General features: G+C 34.3%; 1 protein-coding gene across 1 annotated transcript; it reads right to left on the bottom strand.

The window, feature by feature from the left end:
- Positions 1–2,518: 2,518 nt before the first annotated feature.
- LOC131652299 (EPIDERMAL PATTERNING FACTOR-like protein 2) lies at positions 2,519–3,389 on the bottom strand. The gene is made up of 3 exons (XM_058922124.1): positions 3,130–3,389; positions 3,018–3,052; positions 2,519–2,922 (listed from the first exon to the last, which is right to left on the bottom strand). Exons 1-3 carry the CDS (start codon positions 3,215–3,217, stop codon positions 2,677–2,679), a joined length of 369 nt encoding a protein of 122 aa, XP_058778107.1. The 5' UTR covers positions 3,218–3,389; the 3' UTR covers positions 2,519–2,676.
- Positions 3,390–24,984: the final 21,595 nt, after the last annotated feature.

The following is a 24,984-nucleotide window of genomic DNA, read 5'->3' as shown; positions in this document are numbered from 1 at the left end:
AAGGAAACTCCATTGATGGTGTTATCAGACACATGGATCTCGTTGTGTACAGATCAGTGGTTGATTGAAATCTTATGGCCCCCTTGATCTTCCAGAAGATTCTATATTCAGATTTGGACCTTAGGCGTAGAGGTTCAGTTCGGATGGGGCTAGACCCAGTCTTGAATAATAGCGAATTTGGCAAAGTAAACAAAATATAAAAGCCGGCGTCGTGTTTGGCAAAGGGGGGTTAATTGGGTGATCGCGGGCTCAAGTGTGTTGCAGGAAAATGGGTTATTTGGGTGATCATGGGCCCAAGTGCGCGTGTGTCTAATATTGCAGAATGAGAATAATGTCAGATCAAGAAAGATATATTATGTGTTTGAATTTGAAAAATGTTACACGTTTGAGCTTCAACGAAATCACGGTGTCACCATACTTTTGCACAGAACTCACCATCCATCCAAATATAAACATACTGTTGCTACTTGGCGATGAAAACGTGCACACACAAATATGTTATTAAACCATTTACTTTATGAGTTAGTGGAGCTTCAGAGCTTCATTGCCATCAGCATCAGATAGGAACTAGAGTATGAGTCCTGTATAGTTCAGTGCAGTACACTTACGCCACAGGGATAGGGCAATTTCAAAACCATGTAACTGATACTTACAGCACACAAAAAGTTTACGGGAACTGGAATCACCATTCCTTTTCTTCCAGTGGTCCCTAACAATAAAGCTTTTCAGTTCTGTCTATTTTCTTGACTCTTGTACCAACATTCTCTTTTATCATATCTAGTTCAAGATCTTGTGTTCGTGGAGTTCCTTGCTTCACACCTCACGGGACTGCTAGCTACTATGTTGTATATTCTTCATCCCTTGGTACCTACTTTTCTATCACAAGTTATGGTTTTAAACTTAAAAATGACAATACAAAATTGTTTAGATCTATGCATTTGCTTTTAACTAAAGGTTCTGTTCTTTCTGTTAACTTTTCTCTTTGGAGTGTGAGATAATTGTTTGTTCCTTCTGTTTATAATGATTTTGTCATTATAAAACTGTCCAAATATCATGCAACAGCTGTCGTAGAATTTAATCAGTTCAATTTATGGTTATACTCAAATCTATGCACATTTGTTTGTTTCAAATATGCTCCATGACAAAATGGATATTTCAAAAGGGTGTTGTAGCTTATATTTATATAAAATATGCTTGCACAAATTAATGAAATACCAAGAGATTATTTTAATGGATACTCATTAAATAACATTTAGAGTATGGCCCAAAAATATTTTGATCTATAATGGACCTTGATATTATTTTTGGACGTTGCTTGCTCACTCTTAATATTACTCTCAAACCTTTAAATTTTCGAAAATGCTCCTCTTGTACCGTTTGGATTTCAAAATATGAATGTATCCAATCGACAAATAGGGTTTAATGTTTTGGGTGCTTTCGAATGAACTTGAGTTCTCGTAAAATATATGGTGCGTTTGGATTTTAAAAATTTAAAATGTTTGTGCATTGTGCGCGTGTTGAATGAACTTAAGCTCTCAATATATTGTACGGCAAGATTTCAAAACTTGACTTTGTATTGGGCGCGTTTTGGGTGAATTTGAAAACTTGACTTTGTATTGGGCGCGTTTTGGGTGAATTTGAGCTCTCTTATAATATTCGGTGCATCAAGATTTCAAAATTCTTACTCTGGTTGAATTTTGAAATTTGGTTTAGACTATGTGTCCTGGGTGCGTTTAAGGTGAATTTGAGCAATTTTATAATATTTGGTGCATCTGAATTTTAAAACTCAAATAGTAAAAGAGGGACTTTTTTGAAAATTTCATAGTTTAGAAGTAATACTAAGGGCGTGTCCGAATTTCTAAACTCAAACAATGTAAAACTCACCATCGCGTATCATTGATATATCCTGTAACATATCAACGATCATTAAATTAGCTTATCATTAATCAATTTTTTGTGTGGCGAACTCAAATGTTTCACTGCCAATAATCATACACTAATCTCTAGAGGTATCTAGATTAAATCTCTAATCATACATTCAAAAGAACTGATCATCTACCAACCAACATAAAATCGGGGAATAAAAATTAATTTATACCATACCATGTCTAAACATCATAATAAACAACAAGAGATTCAATCATCTACCTACTTTATTACAAATTTTCTTTTATTTTCCTCTTCATTTGATGTGAGAAAAGAATCCAAGTGATAATAAAGAACTCATTTCTCATCCATCGTTTCAAATTCCTAAAGTAAAGAAAGCAAAGTCCTGTGAAACTCCCCCGCAGATTTTGCTATACTCAAAACAGCATCTGTTTTCTTACTATTGTTATACCAAAATATGCATGAGAATGGAAACTATGTTACATCATGTGACCCCTCATGGTCATGTCACTTTGAATACAAATCACAAAACTAGAGTTTTCTTCTCTGCATTCATTAAAAAACTCTACAGTAGTTTACTTCAATAGCACGGTTTTGGCAAAAAAAGTAAAGAAAATTTTATAGTGGCATTGGAAAAAGCTTAGCCATGCAGTTCATAACAATTATCATATCATCCACTGGTTCTCTTCAGTGTCTAGTTATCAGTGCCAATATCACATGAAGGAGCTACAATAATTCGATACTATATTCATTCATATACAGATGGACTACATTATGGAACAAATGAAATCAAGGGTTGAAAATAATGTTGCCACATTTGCATTTCCAACTCATGGGTTTGTAGTTTGAATTATCTTCTCTTCTGGCATAAGAAATTGTAGACAAAGTTGAAGGTTTGATGTTTGCATTCAGTGTTTTAGGATTTGTAGGAACTTGAATGGCCTCACAGTGTCCACAGAATCTGCATCTTGTCTCACATCTTGGTGGTTTTGAACCTATTCGTGCCCTCATCATCGCCTTCTTATCGCCTAATGTCTACAAGAATCGATATATAAATCAATCCGGTGTCAGTTCAGTGATAAAAGTTCGACTTTATAATAAACTCTTTCGAGAACGGTTATAAAATTTACCTGGTGAGAATCATTATGGTTCAAAGTCTTTCTACCTGTTAGAACAAAGAAAAGAAGAGAATGTTAGTTAATGAATTTGTTTGGAAGATATAAATATTGTTTATGTTGTTACCTTCCGTGACAAGTTCCTTTTGGGTGAAGTTTGAAATTATGAGAAAGAAAAGAGAAATGGTGATGAAATGATGAGATTGAAGCCTCATTTGAAAGGTGATGAAGAAAAGAGAATGTGAGAAGTGAAGGGAATGAAGGAAAAAGCAGAAATGAATAAAAGCATAGAAAAGTAGGAAGCAATATATTGGAAAAAAAATAGGCTTTTTATGTTGAAGTGATGGAACAGAGAAGACAAAAGAGAAAATGCAGAAGGGCAAGAAAAGGAGGAGAGCACAGAAAAGGGAAACACTTCTTTGGTTGACGAGCCTCTATACAAACAATAATCCAAAAAAATTAATATTGTGTGGAGTGAAACCTAAAAATATGAGAGAGAAAGAAGTGAGAGAAACAGAAAAAGGTGAGCTGAGAGAAAAAGGAGAATGGAAGGAAGTGACAAAAAAAACATGGAAACCTAGAATACATCCACAAACACGTTGGGACTCAAGGAGAGGGAAGAATAGCATGGAAGATGAAGAGGTGGCTAGCTACTATTTTTCTGAATTCCCAGATGACTTAGGAGCAAAGGAAATGTTTGATATTTTCAAAGCTTATGGGTTGGTAGTTGAGGTAGTCATACCACCAAAAAGAGACAAAAGAGGTAAGAGATATGGTTTCGTAAGGTATCGTAAGGTGGATGATGCAAGAATGCTTGAGATAAAGTTGGACAGCATTTTTATCAAAGGAAAAAAGATCCATGCTAATGTACCTAGATTCCAAAGAGGGGGGGAAGATAATGGTACTGGTGAAAGAGGTAGGGCACAAGTACCGTTGAAAGCAGGAGGGTTTCAAGCGCCAGTGCAAGGTGGAGGAGGAAACTTTAGGGGAGATATGAGAAACAGGATGATGCTGAAGAATACCAATATGGGTGAAAGTTATGCGAATGTCCTTAAGGTAAACTTGAGCAGGAAGCCGGGTATGCAGAATGCGAAGAAGTTAGGGTGGAACCATCATGAACCTAAACCTATTTTCACCCACCTTAACTTCAATGTGAATGAGAGCCATATGAAAAGATTCGAGGCTGCGTTTGTTGGGGTGGTGGAGATACCAGGATCAACCTATAACGTACAAGATGCGATTCATGCTGAAGGTTGTTTCAATATAAAAGCAACACCAATGGGAGCGAACCTTTGTCTACTTGAAGAAACGGAGGAGGGTGAAATCAGGAGCATGATTCAGAATGCAGATGTCATGATCAGGAAATGGTTCTCAGACATTCATCCGTGGTCACCGGCGGACGTGGACAACGAAAGGTTGACGTGGATGAGATGTTATGGTTTGCCATGCCATGTGTGGAAGGATGATTTCTTTGAATTCATTTCAAAACCAGTGGGTACTTATGTTTGTTCTGATGAGGAAACAAGAGGACTAGGAAAACTAGATGTGGCAAGATTCTTGATCCGAACAAAATACTCAATGACGCTAAATGAGTGTTTTAACGTGGGGGTCAATAATGAGGTGTATAGGGTGAAGCTAGTAGAAGATTTACATGGACCTAAAAGAATTGTGATCACTAATGATAAGCTACACAGTGAACATTCCGATAGCTCATCGGAGATGGATGACGAAAAATGGGAAGAGGAGTATGTCACGGGAAACGAGGAAGATGAAGTAGACCTGTTGAAAAAGCACAAAAAGGATATCATAGATGGTTCTGACGTTGATGGGCAGCCAATACAAGAAAAGAGTAATGCATGGGAAGTTGGGGAGTCTGAGAAAAAAGGATGTTTGAAAAAGGCTTTGCAATTGTCTGCATCACAAAAGTCAAAAACAAAAGGTGATGGTAAGGGAGCATTTAATGAACGTGACGTGGAAGGTGTGACAACCTGGGAGACACCATTCCTCCAACATGACAAGAATTGGGGTGTGGGACCAAGTCACGTGAACATTGAAACCCAAGTTATGGACTTTGTGGGTTCAGATCCAATTTCTGGATCACCATCGAGGCCCATTGGTATTGCAAGCATTCTTAGGCCCAAAAGAATCATTCCAATAGAAGAAGTCTATCAGAATCTGAAAATTCCTTTCGCCCCATCTTATTTTTCTGCACTACTTCACTCCCAATCCAACCCTAATTTAACAAAATTTCCACCTTCTTCACCGGAAAGGGTAAATTCTTGCAATTCGATTTCATCCCTACCGCAAGGTCAGTGCATTGGAGATGATTCCGTTGGCGACTCGGGTATAAATCAAGGCAACAGGCGCATTTGGAGAGCTGCGGAAGGATTACCGGCAAAAGTATGGAGTTCAATCAAGGAGTTAGGAGTTGAAGGCAAGGAAGATGATGAGGTTTTTGAAGGAATTGTGCGGGACATCGAAGCAAGGGAGAGAGTTCTGTTTGAGGCAAGGAAGGAGAACACAACAGCTTTCCAATGAATATTGGAACCTTTAACATAAGAGGGGGAGGTAATTCAGCCAAGAGAAGAAGAGTGCGTCAAATTCTGATCGATGCAAAAACAGACTTGTGCTTTATACAGGAAACAAAAATCAAGAAAATGGAGGAGCATTTGGTGGAGAGCTTTTGGGGCGTTTCGGAGTTTGATTGGTCGGCAAGTGGTTCAGAAGGTGCATCTGGTGGTATTCTTACTATTTGGAGAAAAGGCATTATCAATCCAATCTTTAGCTTCAAAGAAAAAGGCCTGTTGGGAATTAATGCAGAGTGGATGGGTGTAAACTGTTACTTCATCAATGTATACTCATCATGTAACATAGCTGAAAAGAGAATCATGTGGAAGGCTCTGTTGGATTGGAAACACAAATTACCGGTGGGAGAGTGGATTGTTGGGGGAGACTTCAACTCTGTCAAATCGAGAGAGGAAAGGCAAGGAAGGAATCAGACTAGTATGGTGGAGATGGAGGAGTTTTCTAAGTTCATAGAACTTTTGGAAGTGGTGGATTTGCCCCTTGTTGGTAACAGATTTTCTTGGATAAATTCCAATGGGAAAGCCCGGAGTAGAATTGATAGAATACTCTTATCAGAAGGAATCATAACTCAATGGAAGGCAGTGGCGCAGATGACTGGTAAACGTGACATTTCTGACCATAGACCTATATGGATCAAGACAAGTAACTTGGACTGGGGACCCAAACCATTCAAAGTCTTTAACTGCTGGTGGGAACATGAAACATTCATGAAATTCGTTGAGGAGGAATGGAAAAAGATAACAGTGGTGAGAACAAGTGCATTCATACTAAAAGAAAAATTCAAAATTCTGAAGGAAAGATTGAGGTGGTGGAATCTAAATGTTTTTGGTCATGTAAACTTGAAGATTGAAGAGGAGGTAGAAGAGCTTAATGGAATAGAAGATGATAACTTGGCAGCAGCAAGTCAACTGAGCAGGGAAGTAATGGAATATAGAAAACAGGTGCAAGAGAACATTTGGAGAAATATTAATCTAAAGGAGAGCATGCTTAAACAAAAATCAAGACTGAAGTGGATAAGAGAAGGTGACAGCAATTCCACATATTTTCACTCTGCAGTTAAAAACAGGTTAAGGAAGAACTCTATTGTTACTATTCAATCTGCCCGAGGATGCCTTGAAAAGGTTGGGGAAGTAAAAGAGGAAGCAAGGAGATACTTTGAAGAGAGATTTTCTAAAACCAATGGGCCAAGACCGAGGATAACAGGAGGCGATTACAACAAACTATCTGCCGAGGAGAGTAAGGAACTAGAGGACACTTTCAGCAGGGAAGAGATCCAAGAAGTGATTTTCAAGTGTGACAACCATAAAAGCCCAGGGCCTGATGGATATAATATGGGATTTATCAAAAACTGCTGGGGGATTATAGGTGAAGATATAATTCGTTGTGTTCAGGATTTCCACCTGAAAGCGCATCTACCCCGTGCTTTCACTGCCTCATTTCTAGCCCTCATTCCTAAGGTGGAAAATCCACAGGTTTTATCTGACTTTCGGCCCATCTGTCTTATTGGCTGCATATACAAAATTATCTCCAAACTCCTTGCAGCCAGATTAAGCAAAGTAATTGGAAAACTGATTTCAAAATCCCAAACAGCCTTTGTACCAGGGAGACAGATACTAGATGGAGTGTTGGTAACAAATGAACTAATCGACTATGCTAATAGAAACAACAAGTCGTGCATCCTTTTCAAGGTGGATTTTGCGCAAGCCTATGACTGTGTGGACTGGGAATTTCTGAAAGAAATGTTACGTAAAATGGGGTTCGGCTACAGGTGGTTGAAATGGCTGGATGCGACTGTCTTTACAAGTAATATGTCTATTTTAGTAAATGGAAGCCCAACGACAGAATTCAGAGCAAACCGTGGATTGAGGCAAGGAGATCCACTATCGCCATTTCTCTTTGCGATCGTGGCTGAGGGGTTAGCAGGGTTGGTACGACAGTCAGTTCAAAGAGGAAGTTTCAAAGGTTTTGAACTTAATGGTGGAGCATCTTATGACCTGTTACAATTTGCCGATGACACGATTTTAATAGGGGAAGGAAGCTGGAGCAATTTATGGGCGTTGAAAGTGATTTTGAGGGGATTTGAGATGGTATCAGGACTTCGGATAAACATGTGGAAGAGCAAACTTTATGCAATTGGGACTGAACGCCACTTTATGCAAGCTGCCAGTCAATTTCTAACTTGTAAGTTGGATGAAATTCCTTTTAAATTTCTTGGTCTGACTGTAGGTGAAAATCCAAGGAGAATAAAATTTTGGAACCCGATCTTGTTGAAGCTGAAAGCGAGGCTCAGTACTTGGATAGGCAGATTGCTGTCCATTGGTGGTAGGGTCACCCTAATAAATTCTGTCTTAACCAATGTACCGATTTATCACTTGTCTTTTTTTAAAATTCCTAAGAAGGTGAACATGGAGATAATCAAAATCCAACGAAATTTTCTATGGCATAATGCTATGGAGAGGAAAGGGGTGGATTGGATAAGCTGGAAAACAATCAATAAATCCAAGGAGGATGGAGGGCTAGGAATAAAGGATATATTGATTTTCAACAGAGCACTTCTAACCAAATGGCTATGGAGATTTATTAGTGAAGAAGATGCTATTTGGAAACCAATCCTAGAAGAAAGATATGGGTGGCTGCACGAGAGAATTTTATTCAAGGTTAAAAAAACAAACAGAAATCTCAAATCTGTGTGGTGGAGAGACTTGATGCAGATAGGCGATGACACGGAGGATTACGGTTTCGCTCAAATGCTGTACATTAAAATTGGGGATGGAACTAAAACACCTTTCTGGCATAGCAGGTGGATAGGACATCAAACTTTAAGGTCAGCTTTCCCAACTTTATTCTCATGTGTGCAAAATCCTGGGGGTAGTGTGGATTCAATGGGGGAGAGAGTAGAACTGGAATGGCAGTGGAATATTTACATCAGGGAACACATGGATCATGCACAAGTGCAGCAAGAAAAGGAGGAACTATTAATCATTCTAAAAGAAGTTGAACCAATCACTGCAATCCGAGACAAGTATGTTTGGTCTTTGGGTGGTCACGAAGGTTTTAAGGTTAAAGATTATTACTGGAAACTACAAGAGGATAGGGATGGTGATGGTATGGTAATGGAAAATAGGACAGCTATCAATATCATTTGGAAAGCAAGTATGCCATCGAAAGTAAAGATTTTCGCTTGGAGAATGCTCAAAGACAGGATTCCTACTCGCAGTCAACTTAAGCACAGAAACATTATTGAAGATGATGATGCTTGTAGGTGTGTGTTTGGGTGCCCAACTATAGAAGATACCCAACACCTCTTCATGGACTGTATCAAAGCGAGAAAGGTATGGAATTTGATTTATCAATGGTTGGGAATTTATGTGGATATGAATGTGGACTGTGGGAATCATCTACTACAATTTGTGGAGACTTTGAAACAACACTGCCCAGTAAAGAGAGCAGTGGCAATCTGGGCAGCAGTATGTTGGTGTTATTGGAAGCTCAGAAATGAAATAGTTTTCGAGAATGGGAATGAAGATCTAGAAGGCATGGTGCACAAGGTGAAGATGTTCACCTGGTGGTGGATGGCCATTGGAAGCAAGACGAAGCTAGGTTGTTCTTTCTATGAGTGGCATAATTATCCTCTATTATGTATGTCTTAGCAAACCTGCTATATTGCTTTCCCATGCTATAACTAGAATTAGTCTTTGAGCTGACTGTGTAATATTTTTGTAATTTTGTAATGTGAACTGCACTACTGGTGCTGAATCAATAAAACTCATTGCTTATCAAAAAAAAAAAACAATAATCCAAAAAAAAAATTCAATAATAATAATAATAATAATAATAATAATAGAAAAAAAGAGTACGTTAATATATATCAATAGTTAAGAATTTGCGCAAGTTTTTAACAATGGATTTGATATAAATTTAAAAAAGTTCTGACTGTAAAAAACAGATATAAAGTTATTACATGAAGACAATCAGAGGAAGCAGGGCACGTCCCAAAGAATTTCGAGGCCCTATTCTAAAATTTTAAAAAAAATCTTTATATAAAAATTTTAAAATTGTCTACGTCAACATTAATTACATTCAACATTGAAAGAAGAAAAAAAATTAAAACCAAAAAAATCTACAACATTGAAATTTTGAAACAAATAGACAACAACGTTAAATTTAAACCATTAAATTAAATATAACAAAAAAAATAAATTGATAAATACAAATTAGAGATAATTACTAATTAAAAATAAAATTACAAATTAAAGAGAAGGAACTAATAATTAAAAAATAGACTTATAAAATAAAATAAAAATTCTATTATAATATAGACTATACACTTGAATTTGTAAATAAAAAAGACTATGCAAAATAATAGAAATATAATATTATAAAATATAAAAGATCAATATTTCTTAGAAACACCATTATATTTTAGTAAAATCGTGCAATCCATTTTAAATATTTAAAATTTAAAAATATTAATATATTATGTTTGAGTAAGGTGTAATATCTTAATTAATTGATGAGAAAAAATAATTAAAATATTAAATTGATCTTTAGAGAAAAATTTATTACAATTCAGAATTTCTATACATATCTATAAAAGAATTAGTTATATAAATGCCTTACTAATTAAAAATCTTTAAAAATAATTTATAGAAAAAGCAGAAAAGGAAACATGTACATGCTTTTGATTGTGGGTTGAATTTGTTAGATACCTTTATTATCTACTTCTGTTTAAATTAATTTTCACTGAATTTGTTACACACATAAACGGAGTATATAAGAATATGGAGGCCCTTATAATTTTAGAGGCCCTGTGCAGAGGACCAGACTGCACAGGTGTATAACCGGCCCTGCAGAGGAAGATGAATGAAAAGTTTTAAAGTTGATTGTTCTAGGTGTTGATGTAGGGTGTAGAAGATTATCAGTTTCAATATTAGAGGCTTAGGGATGCAGTTAAGAAGAAAGAAGTTAGGATTGAAAAGGAAGCTAGATATTGTGTGTATTCAAGAGATAAAACTTGAGAAAGTGGATCTTTAATCTTGTGGAATTATAACAATAGGGAGGTTCATTCATAATGATGAAGGTTGTTGTGTGGCAAATATCTTGATAGGAGAGTATTATAGAATTTATATTAATAGTTATTAGTATTGTTATTGGATTCTATTAGTATTTGGGTCTTTAATTAGTTATTGGGCTTTTAGTTGCTATCCTTTACTACTATATATGTACTCATTGAGAGGTGGGAAAAATCATCAATGAAATCAAGTTATATTTTATTTTAATTTCCTTTACTTTTAGTGTTCTTCCCCTTTTAGTTAGAAAACCCTAGTTCATAGACTTGATAGGAAAATCTTCCTATCAATTGGTGCTTTCATCTTGAACTTCAACCCTTCCTTCCATGGCTTATCCATATTATCATTCTTACACTCCATACATTCCACATCAGCAACACATAATTTCTACTTCACCTCAACAATCATCTTCTACCTTTCAAGAACATTCAAGTTACCATAGCCACCAACCACAATCTCAAGACACCACTCCTACCACACCATCCTTTCCATCATTTCCATGGGAACTCTTTACACCTTACTACCCTCATGGATCATCATCACCAAGTTTGTATCCAAATCATGGATATTCACCACATTCTAATTACTCATCTCTATGGAACACTCCTCCAATTTCCCCACAATCATACATTTATCATACACCACCTTTAACATTATACTCAACTCCTTCAGCCATTCCAAATCCATCATATCTAGTGAACAAGAAATTATGTTGGTTATCTGTTAAGAAGGACAAACAAAAACACAAAAAAAGGAAGATGAAGAAAACGAAAATGAGCAACATCACACTCAAAACAATTTCAACCTTCCCATTTCCGGCATCCACACCAACACCTTCATCTCTTCCTCCAAATCCCCTTCCAAAACCACCAGATCGGGGATTCCGAAACACACACGAATCCTTCACACTCTTCCGATCTCCAATGGCACCAGAAATTAAGAACAACTCCTCGAAGCCAACCAAACTTCAAAAAGCTGAAATAAAGGTACAAATCGTTCCAGTCAAAGTCGATTCCTCCTCTGAATCCGAAGAAGAAGCACCGCCACAGCACCTCAAACTCGACAACGGCGGCAGCGACTCTGGTTCCGATTCAGACTTATCTTCCGACGGGGATGAGCAATTAGCTGACGATTTCCTTCAAGGAAGTGACGAGGAAGGCGATGTCAACAAAGAGAAAGCTTCGGGTTCGGAATCTCATTCGGAGTTGGATTCCGATTCCGATTTACAGATTTATAACGACGCGAGTTGTTTTCCGATTACACCAGAGGAAGAGAAACGAATTGTGTCTGAGTTGATTAAGAAATCAGAACTTAAATTGAAACAGGGCAACTTGTACTGTGATATTTCCAATATAAGGTTTTCAAGGTGGAAGATGTATGCGGGGCATTATCTTGGAATGCTTTCCACCGCTCAACCGTCTTCTTATGGCCTGAATGCCGACACTGTTAGACCTGGTCCAATTAATAATTCTGATATTCTTTCAAATGTAAGTAAAAATGACGAACACATGTTCTTGAGAGAGGCTGATAAAGGAGGAGCTGTTGATGTTAAGTTAATACTCACAAGTCTTTGGAAAACGATTAGCTCCAAAAACCTTACTTCAATCGAAGTTGAACGCATCTCAGATGGATATGATGAGGGAGGATTATCAGCAGTAGAAAGCTTAGAGATCTACAAAGAAACCTTTTGGAGAGTTAGATCAAAATCATTTTCTGAACTTATCCAGAAACTGTCCACCTCAAAAACTCCACCAAGTTATGTTATCTTGGATGTTTATTGGCCTTGGACTCTTGATGCTGGTCAGAGCTTCGGGTTACTCGGTATGGTTTTTTTCAATCAATCTTGTTCTGTTAATAGTATATATCTTCAAACTCATGAGAAGTTTATTGAGTTAGAACTTTCAAAACCTGATTCTTTGTTGCCTGGATTGTCTAAACTTGCTCAAGTGGATTTTTCTACTTTTTTATGTAAGTATGGATCTTATCCCGGATATTTTGACATAGTGGTCAACCAATTTGACAATATTAGTAAATTTGATAGGGAAGATATTAAGAGAGAGATTCATATTTTACAGCATTTGTCTGGTCAACCTAATATTGTTGAGTCTGAAGGTGCTTATGAGGATAGATTCTCTCTGCATCTTGTGATAGAGCTTTGTGCTGGTGGGGAGTTGTTTGATAGGATTATTGCTCAAGGGCATTATTTTGAGAGAGCTGCTGCGAGGATTTTTCGGGATATTGTTAATGTTGTCCATAATTGTCATTTTATGGGTGTTTTGCATCTCGATTTGAAGCCTGGTAATTTATTGTTGTCTAGTAAGGATGAGGGTTCGGCGCTCAAGGCTACTGATTTTGGACTTTCTGTCTATATTGAAGAAGGAAAGGTTTACCGTGATATGGTAGACAGTGCTTACTATGTTGCTCGTCATCATTTCAACCATGGTGTGTTTCATGATGCTGCTGATTTTGCGATTCCACTTAAACCACCTGATTCACCACTGCTGAGCATTTACAATACAGTTATTGAGCTAGCAGTAAGAGGCGGCGTAAATTTTGGAATATTGAAAGGAGCTGAAAGATATGATGAGGGAAGAACAGGCAATAAGGGAAAAGTTGTTGAATCAGAAATTGAAGTTGTAGCAGCTAATGGTACTCGGTGTCCGGCTGTTGGTGTTTCAATGCTTAGACTTGTGAAATATACTAGTATGTTGTTACCGCCTTTAGAGGCGTTTTGTAGTGCTAAGGAGACGTGTGTGAGGGATAAAGTTGTTGAGTCGCTTTGTCAAATTGGATCTCAAATGAGGGAGAGTGATATGGTTGAATATTTTATACCATTGGTGAAGAGATTGGCAGCAGGTGAATGGTTTACTGCCCAAGTCTCTGCATGTGTTCTGTCCCATATTGCTCACCCTACTGCACCAGCAACTACAAAGACAGGGTTAAGATCAATATACACTCAGTTATGTCAGGATGACATGCCTATGGTTAGAAGATCTGATGCCACAAGTCTAGGAAAATTTGCTGCAACTGTTGAGTATACTCATTTTAAGGCTGACATCATGTCAATTTTTAACAATTTTGCTCTTGGAAAATTGTTGGAGCCACAAGATTGTGTTGCACATATACTCCTAGTTATGGTTAATTCCTCTCAGGATAAATTGTGGCGTGTCTGTTACATGGTTGCAATTCAGTTGTTTGAGTTCTATGAAGCTGTAGGCCGGGAACCCACCGGATCGGAGTTGGTCCCTGCTTATGTTGGATTGCTTCATGATAATGAGGCTGAAGTACGCATAGCAGCTGCTGGGAAAGTGACTAAATTTTGCCGGATTTTATGTCCCATAGAGACAACTTTGGATGCAGTGGAATCATCTTACATGAGAAAACTGATTTTTCAAATTCTGGAGTTTGTGTTGCAAATAATCAGTGATAATTTGTTATTCAAGCAATGGGATCCAGGAACGATATCTCTACTCTCATATTGATTTTAGAACCTTGAGGACAAGGTTCAAGTGAACCCCGCGGCAATGATAGGAGAGTATTATAGAATTTATATTAATAGTTATTAGTATTGTTATTGGATTCTATTAGTATTTGGGTCTTTAATTAGTTATTGGGCTTTTAGTTGCTATCCTTTACTACTATATATGTACTCATTGAGAGGTGGGAAAAATCATCAATGAAATCAAGTTATATTTTATTTTAATTTCCTTTACTTTTAGTGTTCTTCCCCTTTTAGTTAGAAAACCCTAGTTCATAGACTTGATAGGAAAATCTTCCTATCATATCTACGCTCCATGCATGTGATATGTAGGCAAGTCATTCCTTTGGAATTAGTTAGGTAGTTGTATTATTCGCGCACAAGATGAGATAAAAGGGATAAGTGATTATGCAAGGTTGGAAGATATATAGCTTTTTAATTTCTTCATTGATAATGCAAAGTTAATTGATCTTCCGCTGGTAGGGAGGCAGTTCACCTGGTTGAGGTTAGATGGATAGATTCCTACTATCAACTGAGTGGTGCAACACTAGACGTAAAAATTTTCAATAAGCATTCGCCAGGGGTCTCTGATCATTGTCCGATTATTCTAAGCGTTGATGTAGCCAATCAGGAATCACGACCGTTTTAAATGTTGAAATGTTGAGCTGATTTTTCAAGTAATCAACTTTTATCAAACAACAGTGGCAAGCATGCAATGTCTCTGGATTTGGAAGGAGTTTGTAGTTCAATATTCTGTCAATGTGCTAATCACTTTGTTTCTGCTGGGAAACTTTCATTTTATTGTCCTTAACTTCCTTGAGGCTACTACTTTGGTGAATTTTTTAGGTGAAGATCAAGTGAGAAAGACATTGTGGGATTGCACTAGTTATAAAAGCCCAGGGCCGATGGTGTCAATTTTGGTTTTTTTTAAAGAGTTTTGGGAAGTTGTTGAAGGTGATTATATGAGATTCTTGCACAAGTTTCACATAAATGGTAAACTTGTGAAAGGATTAAACAATACTTTTATAACTTTGATATCGAAAAGATCTAATCCTTAGAGTCTTTCATATTACCGCCCTATTTCTCTATCTGGGTATTTGCAAAAAGTTCTTGTGAAGGTTTTGTAAATAGATTAAAGATGATAATTGATAATCTCATCTCAAATATGCAATATTCTTTTGTGAAATGTCGACCAATTTTATAGGTATTCTTATTGCTAATGAAGTGGTTGTAATGCTAAAAAGACTAAGAAAAATCTTATTATGTTTAAGGTAGACTTCAAAAAGGCTTGTGATTCCATAGAGTGGTGCTATTTGAAAGAAGTTATGGTTAGGATGCACTTCCCTGATAAGTGAAGATGTCAGATTAAGGAGTGCTTGAGTTCAACTTCAGCTTTAGTTCTTGTAAACGATTATACAATAAAAGAATTCAGGTTGGGAAGAGGATTGAGACAAGGTGACCCTCTTTCTCCTTTATTATTTCTTATAGTTTTCGTGTCGAAGGTCTTATATCAATGTTGAAAGATTATGTCAATAATGACTTGTACTCAGGGTACCAGGTTAAGGCAGTCAATCAAATCAGAATATGACATTTATAATTGACAGATGATACCTTGATCTTGGGTAAGAAAAGTTGGGCAAACATAAGGACAATCAAAGCAACCTTAAGATTGTTTGAGTTGTTTTCAGGACGCAAAGTCAATTTTCATAAAAGCCTTTTTAGTGGATGTTAATGTTTCTTAGTTCTGATTAGTTGAAGCAACATATGTTCTTAAATATAAGATTGTGGATTTACCTTTTACTTATCTCAGCCTCCCCATTGGAGGAAACTCTCACAAATTATATTTTTGGATGCCCATGATTGATATAATTAGAAAAGGTTATCAGGGTGGAAATATCGTCAATTATCTATGGGTGGTAGGATTGTCTTACTCAAATTAGTCATGTATTCTTTCCCAATTTGCTTTCTTTCCTTGTTCAAGGATCCAAAATGTTTTATTACTAAAATTGAATCTCTTTTTGAATCTTTTCTTTGGAGGGGAAGTGAGGAAGCTAGAAAGATCCATTAGGTTCATTGGGAGAATATTTGTCTTGATTGAGACAAGTTGGTTTGGAGGTAAGGAGGTTATGAGTCGATTCCATTGACTTAAAATGGTCAATTTTGTAATTTTACAAGTCTCATTTTTTCTATTATTTCTTTCTAGCACCACGCGCGCGCGCGCACACACACACACACACACACATATATATATATATACACACACACACACACACACACACACACATACACACACACACACATTCATGCATCATTTCCAAGCAATTGGAATAAAAAATATACAAAGAGATTTTCATCATCTTCATCCTATATCATTGCATACATAGAACAACTACACATAATTATTTTTGTTGTGTGATCAAGAGATAGTTTGATAAGATCCAATTAGGTTTGTTGTAATCAATTGGGTTGAAGATTCTTTGGGGGTTTCAAGATAAATCCATTTGGGGTTTTCCTCCAAGATCAAGGATTGATTTGGGGTTTTGCGCATGTCTTTGCAATTTGGATTCAACTGGGTGAAAGTTTTGAAGAACAGAGGTTATGTCAGAGGAGTAACGATAAACGGAGGATCAATTGAAAGACTTGGGACAAGATTGCGCAATTTGGATTCATTCGAGTGCAAGCTTCGGAGAAAAACGTTTTTTCCGAAGGAGTAGCAGTAATCAGAGGATCATCTTGGTAATCTTGGGTCACAATATTTCACAATTTGGATTTAGCCGAGTGAAAGCTTCAAAAAAAAGGGTTTTGTCGAAGGAGTATAGGTAACCGGAGGATCAATTGGAATTACTAGGTTACTTGATCGAGCTTAATATCAAGGGAAGAAAAGAAGCTAGGATCAACATCAAACATAGGTTTTAGAAGGTTGGACTTATACTTTTTCTCTTGTAAACTACATTTGCAAAGGTTAATTTTCACTCACTATCTCTCTCTCTCTCTCTCTCTCTCTCTCTCTCTCTCTCTCTCTCTCTCTCTCTCTCTCTCTCTCTCTCTCTCTCTCTCTCTCTCTCTTACTTTCATTGCAAATTGTGAATTAATTGATTGTGCAATCTATACATTGAGATAATTTCTTTGTCAAATATTACAAAATGTTTTGTTGAGTTGATTTCTATCTATAAGATAATAATTGGTTTTTCATATCAACAAAATCAAAGAAAAATATGAATAGAATCAATTGCACACCAAGTGTTCGACAAATTGCAAATTAAGTTTTTGTTTAATATTTCATTGGAACTCGATTATCGTTGTGTGGTTTTATTCAAACATTATTGTTGAAAACATATTGATTATTTTTCTCATCAATCGAATACGTTCTATACGGTTCAATGCATATCCAATCTTTTTGATAACAGTTCGGGATAGACGATCGTCGATCCAAAATTGTTTCCACGAGCCATAGTTAAATAATTTTTTTAAAACAAATTTTTAAATAATAAAATTTCATTTGCGATCTATTCATCCCCTTTAGATCGTATCTGATCAGTGCATTTTGATGCATATTCCTCTATATTTATACTTATGCATTTCCATACTTTACCTTGGATATTTTTCTATTTTAATGTGTTTTTATAAATCAGTTTATTTTTGCACTTATTTGATTTTCGCACTTTTTTTTCCAGCATTAGCAATCTGCTCTAAAATGATCATAACTAGAGCTACGGGAATTGGATCGACGCGTTCTAATAATCTCCGGAAAGCTAAGAGAAAGAGCTACAACTTTCATGTTGGAGTCAAAGGCAGATTCAGAGTGCATAATTTCCAGAATTTCATTTGATGTTTCAGCATTAGATATATTTTTGTTTTGAGTCATTTGTTTTGGGTTTGGGTTATGTTTTCGACCCGGTTCTGATTTTTTTAGTGAAAACCTTATTTTATTTTATAAGGGCTGGCAGCCACTACAGTAGGTTACTTTTTCTTTTCACGATAAAATTTGCTTTGTACGAATCGGTCAATGGAGAACTAATCCTAAGGGGCAATCTGCCGAATTCGAATTCCACAAGACTTCGAGACTTTTATCAATTTCACTTTAATTCAGTTCCTTTCTAATTTGTTCTATAATTTTAATTTTCTTAATTCGTTCTTATAGAATAAATTAGATTAATTTCGATTTATGCATGTTCCTTTCCTTAATCGTGTTTAACTTAGCTTTTTCGTTAATTCACGCTATCTATAACCGTTTGCTTAATTCGGTGAACCGTTTGCTTAATTCAGTGATTAGGAACATAACTCGTGTAGTATTGTTGATGCTTGTTTCTTCAATATTGCAATCGAATAGGAATTGGAACCGCTTAGGGAATTGGAATTGTAATGACCAATGATAAGTTGGAAGTCGAACATGTAGATTAACCTGTTATAATAATTTATTTCAATAATCACTTATTTACTACGTTTTTCATAATCGAATCTAAAACTATAAACCCCCAATTCGATTTCTATTAGTTAATAACAAAACAAGAATCCTTGCGATACGATACTCGAGTTGTCGTTACCGTTAACTACAGTTTTTAAAAATACTCGTTTTTGATTCGTGCACGACAGTGGATCAGTATCCTATCGTCAAACAGTGAGCAATGACAAAACACTTACTTTTGGCATGATCATCATATATATAAACATGTAACTATATAGTGCAATCTAAACGAGCGCGCGGGGGGGGGGGGGGGGGGGGATGAATTAGATTTTATGAATTTTTCTTGTTATTTTTCGAGTGATCGGTTTATTTTGAAAGGCACATTCCCTAAAGATTTTGAGTAGGCTGTTGATCCTTTTGGATGCATGGCAGATGCCGATTTTTGGGATGAAAGGGTCTGGAGATAAAAGTCCATTATCAACATAGAGAATTCATCTGCAGAAGTTAACTGGCAGGAGGGGGAAATTTGGTTTTTGCTAATTGATATTAAACCTTCGCAGTTTGTAGCAGACGCATTTAGATGGTTGGCTGATGATCAGGAGAGGTTCACGGTTAAGTCTTAGAGCTCGTTTGGCTCGACTTTTTTAAGTTTTAAAAGTTACTTTAAAGTTAAAGTTAAAAATAAGAGCTTTTAAAATTAAGTTAAAGTTGTTTGGTTATGATTATTTTTTAAGCTTTAGAGTTACTTTTAATTTTATTTTTTCATTAAAGTTATATATATATATATATATATATATATATATATATATATATATATATATATATATATATATATATATATATATATATATATATATATATTGCGTATTGATTAATTGTTGTATTAACATTTTATAGTGTATAGTATAAGAAATTAATAGTATTATTATTGAAAATTATTATACAATAAAATAAGATATAATATACAAAACAAATAAAAAGTTGGACAAAACTAGTATATATAAAAATGATGTTGTAAACAGAAGGAGAAAAAATAAAATAAAACATAACTCTAGTTATGAACCGTAGAAAAATTGAAATATTTTCGTTTACTGCACTAGCGCAATTTTTTATAAAGAAAATGCTTTCGTTGGGATTCGAACTGCGGCCACATGTTATAAGCTCTGAAAAAGTTGGTTTCAACGCCTTTTTTACAAGCTCATTTTATTTAATTTTTTGCTTTGAAAAAAAAGCTACTTTTTTTCATAAGAGCTTTATAAAAAATGTGTTTGGCCCTCCATCTCCTTATAAGGAGAAGAAAAGTAGATAAAAAGTTGGGCCAAACACTACCTTATTATGCTATTTTAGATACAGGATTACTAGAGACTTCTGTTGTTATGAGAACAACCTTTTCAAATTTATGGAAGTTAAAGGTACCTTCCAACATTCATTTGTTGGGTTGAAGGATGATTCTTGATCAGTTACCAACTAGAGATCAATTGTTCATTAGAGGAATTTTAGTTGGCGATAGAGACAAATGCTGTGTTTTCTGTTTCCAGGAAGGTGAAGACAATATTCATCTTTTTAGTTTGTACACGATGTCGAGAAGAATTTGAGAGACCGTGAACAAGTGGATGGGAAATCAATCAGGTTCTTATTTTGATGGCATATCAAGCTTTCCTGTTGAAATATGACCAAGTGAAGAAAGAGAATATTAGAAACAAAATATGTGTGATTTGGCTAACTACTAATTGGAATATTTGACTGATGAGAAACATTATTTTTTTTCAAGGTAGAATTTTTAATTTTGAGGATTGTTTATCGTCCATTAAATTTACGTCGTGGAAATGGATAGATTTGAACAGTAATTCTACTCTCTTTTTTGTAAGTTTTACGAATGATATACCTCTCATTTGAATTGTCTTAGGACAAGGGGTTAGCTTTTTTTGTTTTGTTGTGGTTTAGAATACCCCTTATACTTTTTTTTTTTTATAAAATCATTGATTATAAAAAACTATAATAATAATAATAATAATAATAAATTATTTATTCTTTTTCGAAATCACCTTTTTTTGGCGGAGAGGGGCTGTCTTCGGAGATGCATATCGAAATATTTCAATTTTTGGTCTTGAAATGTTTCGGAGATGCATATCAGAAAAAATTTAATAATTATTAAAAAATAAAAATCAAGGTGAATCAATACAATCAATAGTATAATTAATCGTATTAATTAAAATATATATTATTTTAATCAAAATATCTATTTAATAATTAATTGAAATGTTTCGGAGATTCATATCAGAAAAAATTTAATAATTATTAAAAAATAAAAATCAAGGTGAATCAATACAATCAATAGTATAATTAATTGTATTAATAATATAATTAATTGTATTAATTAAAATATATATTATTTTAATCAAAATATCTATTTAATATAATAAAGTAAAATAAATATTAATTATTTTATAATATAATATATATAACATTTAATTGATCGATTAATTTATCAATGACATATTTAAAATATTAATATTCTTTTATTTTACGATGTATTTTTGGTTTTTTGTTGAATGTACGGTTTACCACCTTTATATTTGAAATATTAATATTATTTTATTTTACGATGTATTTTTTGTTTTTGGTTCAATGTACGGTTTACCAGCTTTATTTTATTTAGTTTGTATTTTAATTTGTGTGTTAATATATATAGTAGCATTTAATTGATCGATTAATTTACCAAACACATATTTGGAATAATAATTTTTTTTTATTTTACGATGTATTTTTGGTTTTTGGTTGAATGCACGGTTTATCATATTTATTTTATTTATTTTGTATTTTAATTTGTGTGTTAATAAAATTTGATATCAAATTTAGAATATTGAGATATTTCAGATATGCATATTTGAATTAATTATATCCCAAATTTTGGGAAGAATTTTTTCGAATATGCATCTCGGAAAAAATACCTGACAGTTAAAATCCAACGTTAAATTTGAAATTTAAGTGCTTTCGGAGATGTATCTCCGAAAACACCACAAAAAATGTGTTTTCGGAGATGCATCTCTAAAATTTGGAAAAATCTGGAAAAAAAAATACTTCGGAGATGCATCTCCGAATTTTGAAAAACTCTGAAGAAAAAAAATACTTCGAAAATGCATCTCCGAAACAGAGGTATTTAAGGATTTTCTTTTACGGTTCTCCATAAGGGGTCTCCAAAGAAATTCTCTCCTTTTTTTTTTTTTATCTTTTGAAGTTCACGTAGGTCCATTATATATCTCTCGGCCCGCTTGAAGCTCCCATCGCGTGTGAAAGTTGATTATTTGAGTAAAAATTCAATGGGACATTTTTTGTGTGGAAATTTTTGAATTTGAATGCGTAACATTTAGTTTAATTAAATTAAAAGTGGGTTGAATTTGAATGCGTAGAATTTAGTTAAGTTAGAAGAGATATTTAGTATCTTATTGAATCACTTTTGAATACACATTAATTTAATTATTGTTTTTTTTTAAGCCACTTATTATGTTTGTGTTTATGCGAGTATTTTCCAAAACGTGAAAAACTTGCATGGATACGCACATAAATCATTAGTGTTAGGAACAACCAATAAGAAAGGAGAAATTTTTAAATTTATTTAAAATTTAATTTCTTTTTTAATTGGATTCATGTGTGGTTGTGATTGAGTAGGAGAGAGAAAAAAATATTTTTATTTTTTAATTAATAAAAATTTGTAATTGGTTGTTAGTAAAGCTACTTATTATCTTTGTATTCTTGCAAGTATTTTTCAAAACATAAACCAAATTCATTCAAAATCAAAGGGAGAATTAAAACTTGCTAGGAGATTTGATGATGACATAGAATAAGGGTGTATTAGTATGTTTACGTTGATAATTGAATCATTAAAACAGTTATTTAATCATTCAAAACATCCATTTGTTATGCATCGAAAACAGTTTTTAAGAAAGAAAAAAAATCAATTTATGACAAGCATGCAGTGAAAGACATCATCCATTAACTGTTATGAAACAAAGAGACAGCTCATGCAAAAACATGTCAGATTACAACACTCAAAAGAATCCATATTTTACAAGAATTCTTATATATTTTCGATACTTTTTCCTCTTCTTTCTCATTAACATCCAAACAAGAACAAAAGGAATATCAGATTCCTTTTTGCCCTTTGAGAGGCCCTGAAGCTAATACTCTCAGAACATATCTCTGTCTCTTTAGACCGTGGTCCCCACATACACATGTTGTTTGTTGTGTCTATCAAGCGGCCGCTGTCGCGTTTTGCGATTTCGGTCAGTATAGATGTTGCGATACTGATTGCGGCCGTCTCAGTGTGAATTAACTGCTATATCTTTTTTACCATAAAAATGATAAATAATAGTATCGGTCTCAGCACCTTCTGATATCCTTTTGTCGCGTGCGTTTTCGTGGTAACGGACCGCTACCGATTATGCAGAGGATTAGCTCCTGATGGCACACCTCTCTTGTCTTCCAACTCTGTGTTTCTACTTCCAGATACATTTCTATGAGATGAAGAAGTTGAACTTGTGAAATTCAATAAACCACCAGCAATACAAAGAAATCCAGAATTAGAGAAGATTAGTAGTATAAAAACTACATAAAGAGCACCCATTTCACTAGCTAGCATCACAGAATTTGAATCACTTACTATATTTTCTCTTTAACAAAAAAAAAAACACTTTTAACAACGGTTCTGTTAACGCTGCAAACCTTAATATTTCTTGAATATCCTATTGAAACGCGGTTGCAATATTGTTGCAGAGACTTCAAAATCTTTTATATTGCGGTTGCAGTTGCGGATACGATTATATTGAGACTTCAAAATATATGTTTAGAAAGAAGAATATATATGGAAATTGGAGTGAAATAAAGAGAAGGAACATAAACAAGACAGTTCTATAGTAAACTGAGTTGCTTTTGCCTATGAGTGATGATTTGATGAAAGAAAGAGAATGACAAAAAAAACAAACTGTAGAAGGATTTTATAACACTAACAAAAAGTAAATTAATACTCATTTATTTTTCTAACAAAGTGTCACATTTGTAATATTTATTAGGGTGAATTCTTATTTACCCACCTTAAAAAGGTGGGTAATGATACCTTTAGTATAAAATGCATTGAAAACATCAAACTATTGTTCTATATAATAAATAATTAAATATATAAAAATTAAATGGTATCATCTCATTGGTGGAATGTACACTACCCATCTTTTTGTGATGGGTAGAGAAGTTGTCCCCATTAGGCTTTAGTGATGGGCATCTTGGAAGTTGGTGGCAATTGTTTTGAGAAAGCATATGAATCACACACGCTGGTGAAAGTTTGTCCAGCATGACAATATAGTTTTGAAACTTTTCTATTTGTTTTCTTCATTTTATGACACTATGATGTGTTATAATATGATCACATGCACCTACTTTTTGTAACCACTCGATTTTAATATTTTGTTTAATGGTAAACTACAAACAATAGCTCCCATTAGAAAGTAACATACTAACTACATTTTTGTTGAATAGCTGCCGGGGAAACTGTGCCTTTGTGTCACCAATGGAACTTGGAATTAATTAAACTATTGAGTGCATGAAATTTATGTATTTTTTTATTGGGAATGATAGTGAGTGACTGAGGACAATGTTTAATATGTTAAAATAGTAACTTTTTATGAAAAAATTATGCATTCATAATATTGAAATATATATAATTTGTTAAATGTTTAATGCCTTTAATTAGAATTCTTAAACAAGTAGTGAAGCCCTTATTTAATTTAGTTTATGTTGTTTAATCATTGTGTGAAACATAGAATCTATTAAACAATGTTTTTAAAATCAATGAATTAAGAATACTTATTAGCATTCTCAAAAAAAACATATACAACTATACAAGCACTATCAAATTAGTGTCAAAAGTGGATCACATATGCACCCATCATTATTTTGTAACTTTTCTAATATTAACATTTAATAAGAACTTAGTTCATTTAATCTCGATAACTGACACCATGTAGGGAGCTTGAAAGAGAAAATTCTCAACCGTAAAACAAACCTTCTTTTAAGCAATTTCCCACTTTAATGTGTTACCAAGAACCAAGAATAATATCACCCATAATTGATTTGATTGTGTGTGTGTTAAGTAATTTATACAATGAGGCATTTATAGGCTTATAATGATTAAACAACCTACACTGATATTTCTTGTTATATTTTAGGCATACTAACTATCATATAAGATCATGATGGTAAACACCACTAGTTTAGGTAACTATCTCGCAGGCTATGTGGAAACAACTTTTGTAGGTTATATATATATATATATATATATATATATATATATATATATATATATATATATATATATATATATATATATATATATATATATATATATATATATATATATATATATATGCCAACTATGTCTTATATCTGACCTAT

The sequence above is a fragment of the Vicia villosa genome, linkage group LG2 (assembly GCF_029867415.1).
Source record: "Vicia villosa cultivar HV-30 ecotype Madison, WI linkage group LG2, Vvil1.0, whole genome shotgun sequence".
Classification (NCBI taxonomy): Eukaryota; Viridiplantae; Streptophyta; class Magnoliopsida; order Fabales; family Fabaceae; genus Vicia; species Vicia villosa.
The sequence above is the reverse complement of the archived record's forward strand: the minus strand, read 5'-3'. Positions and strand labels throughout refer to the sequence as shown.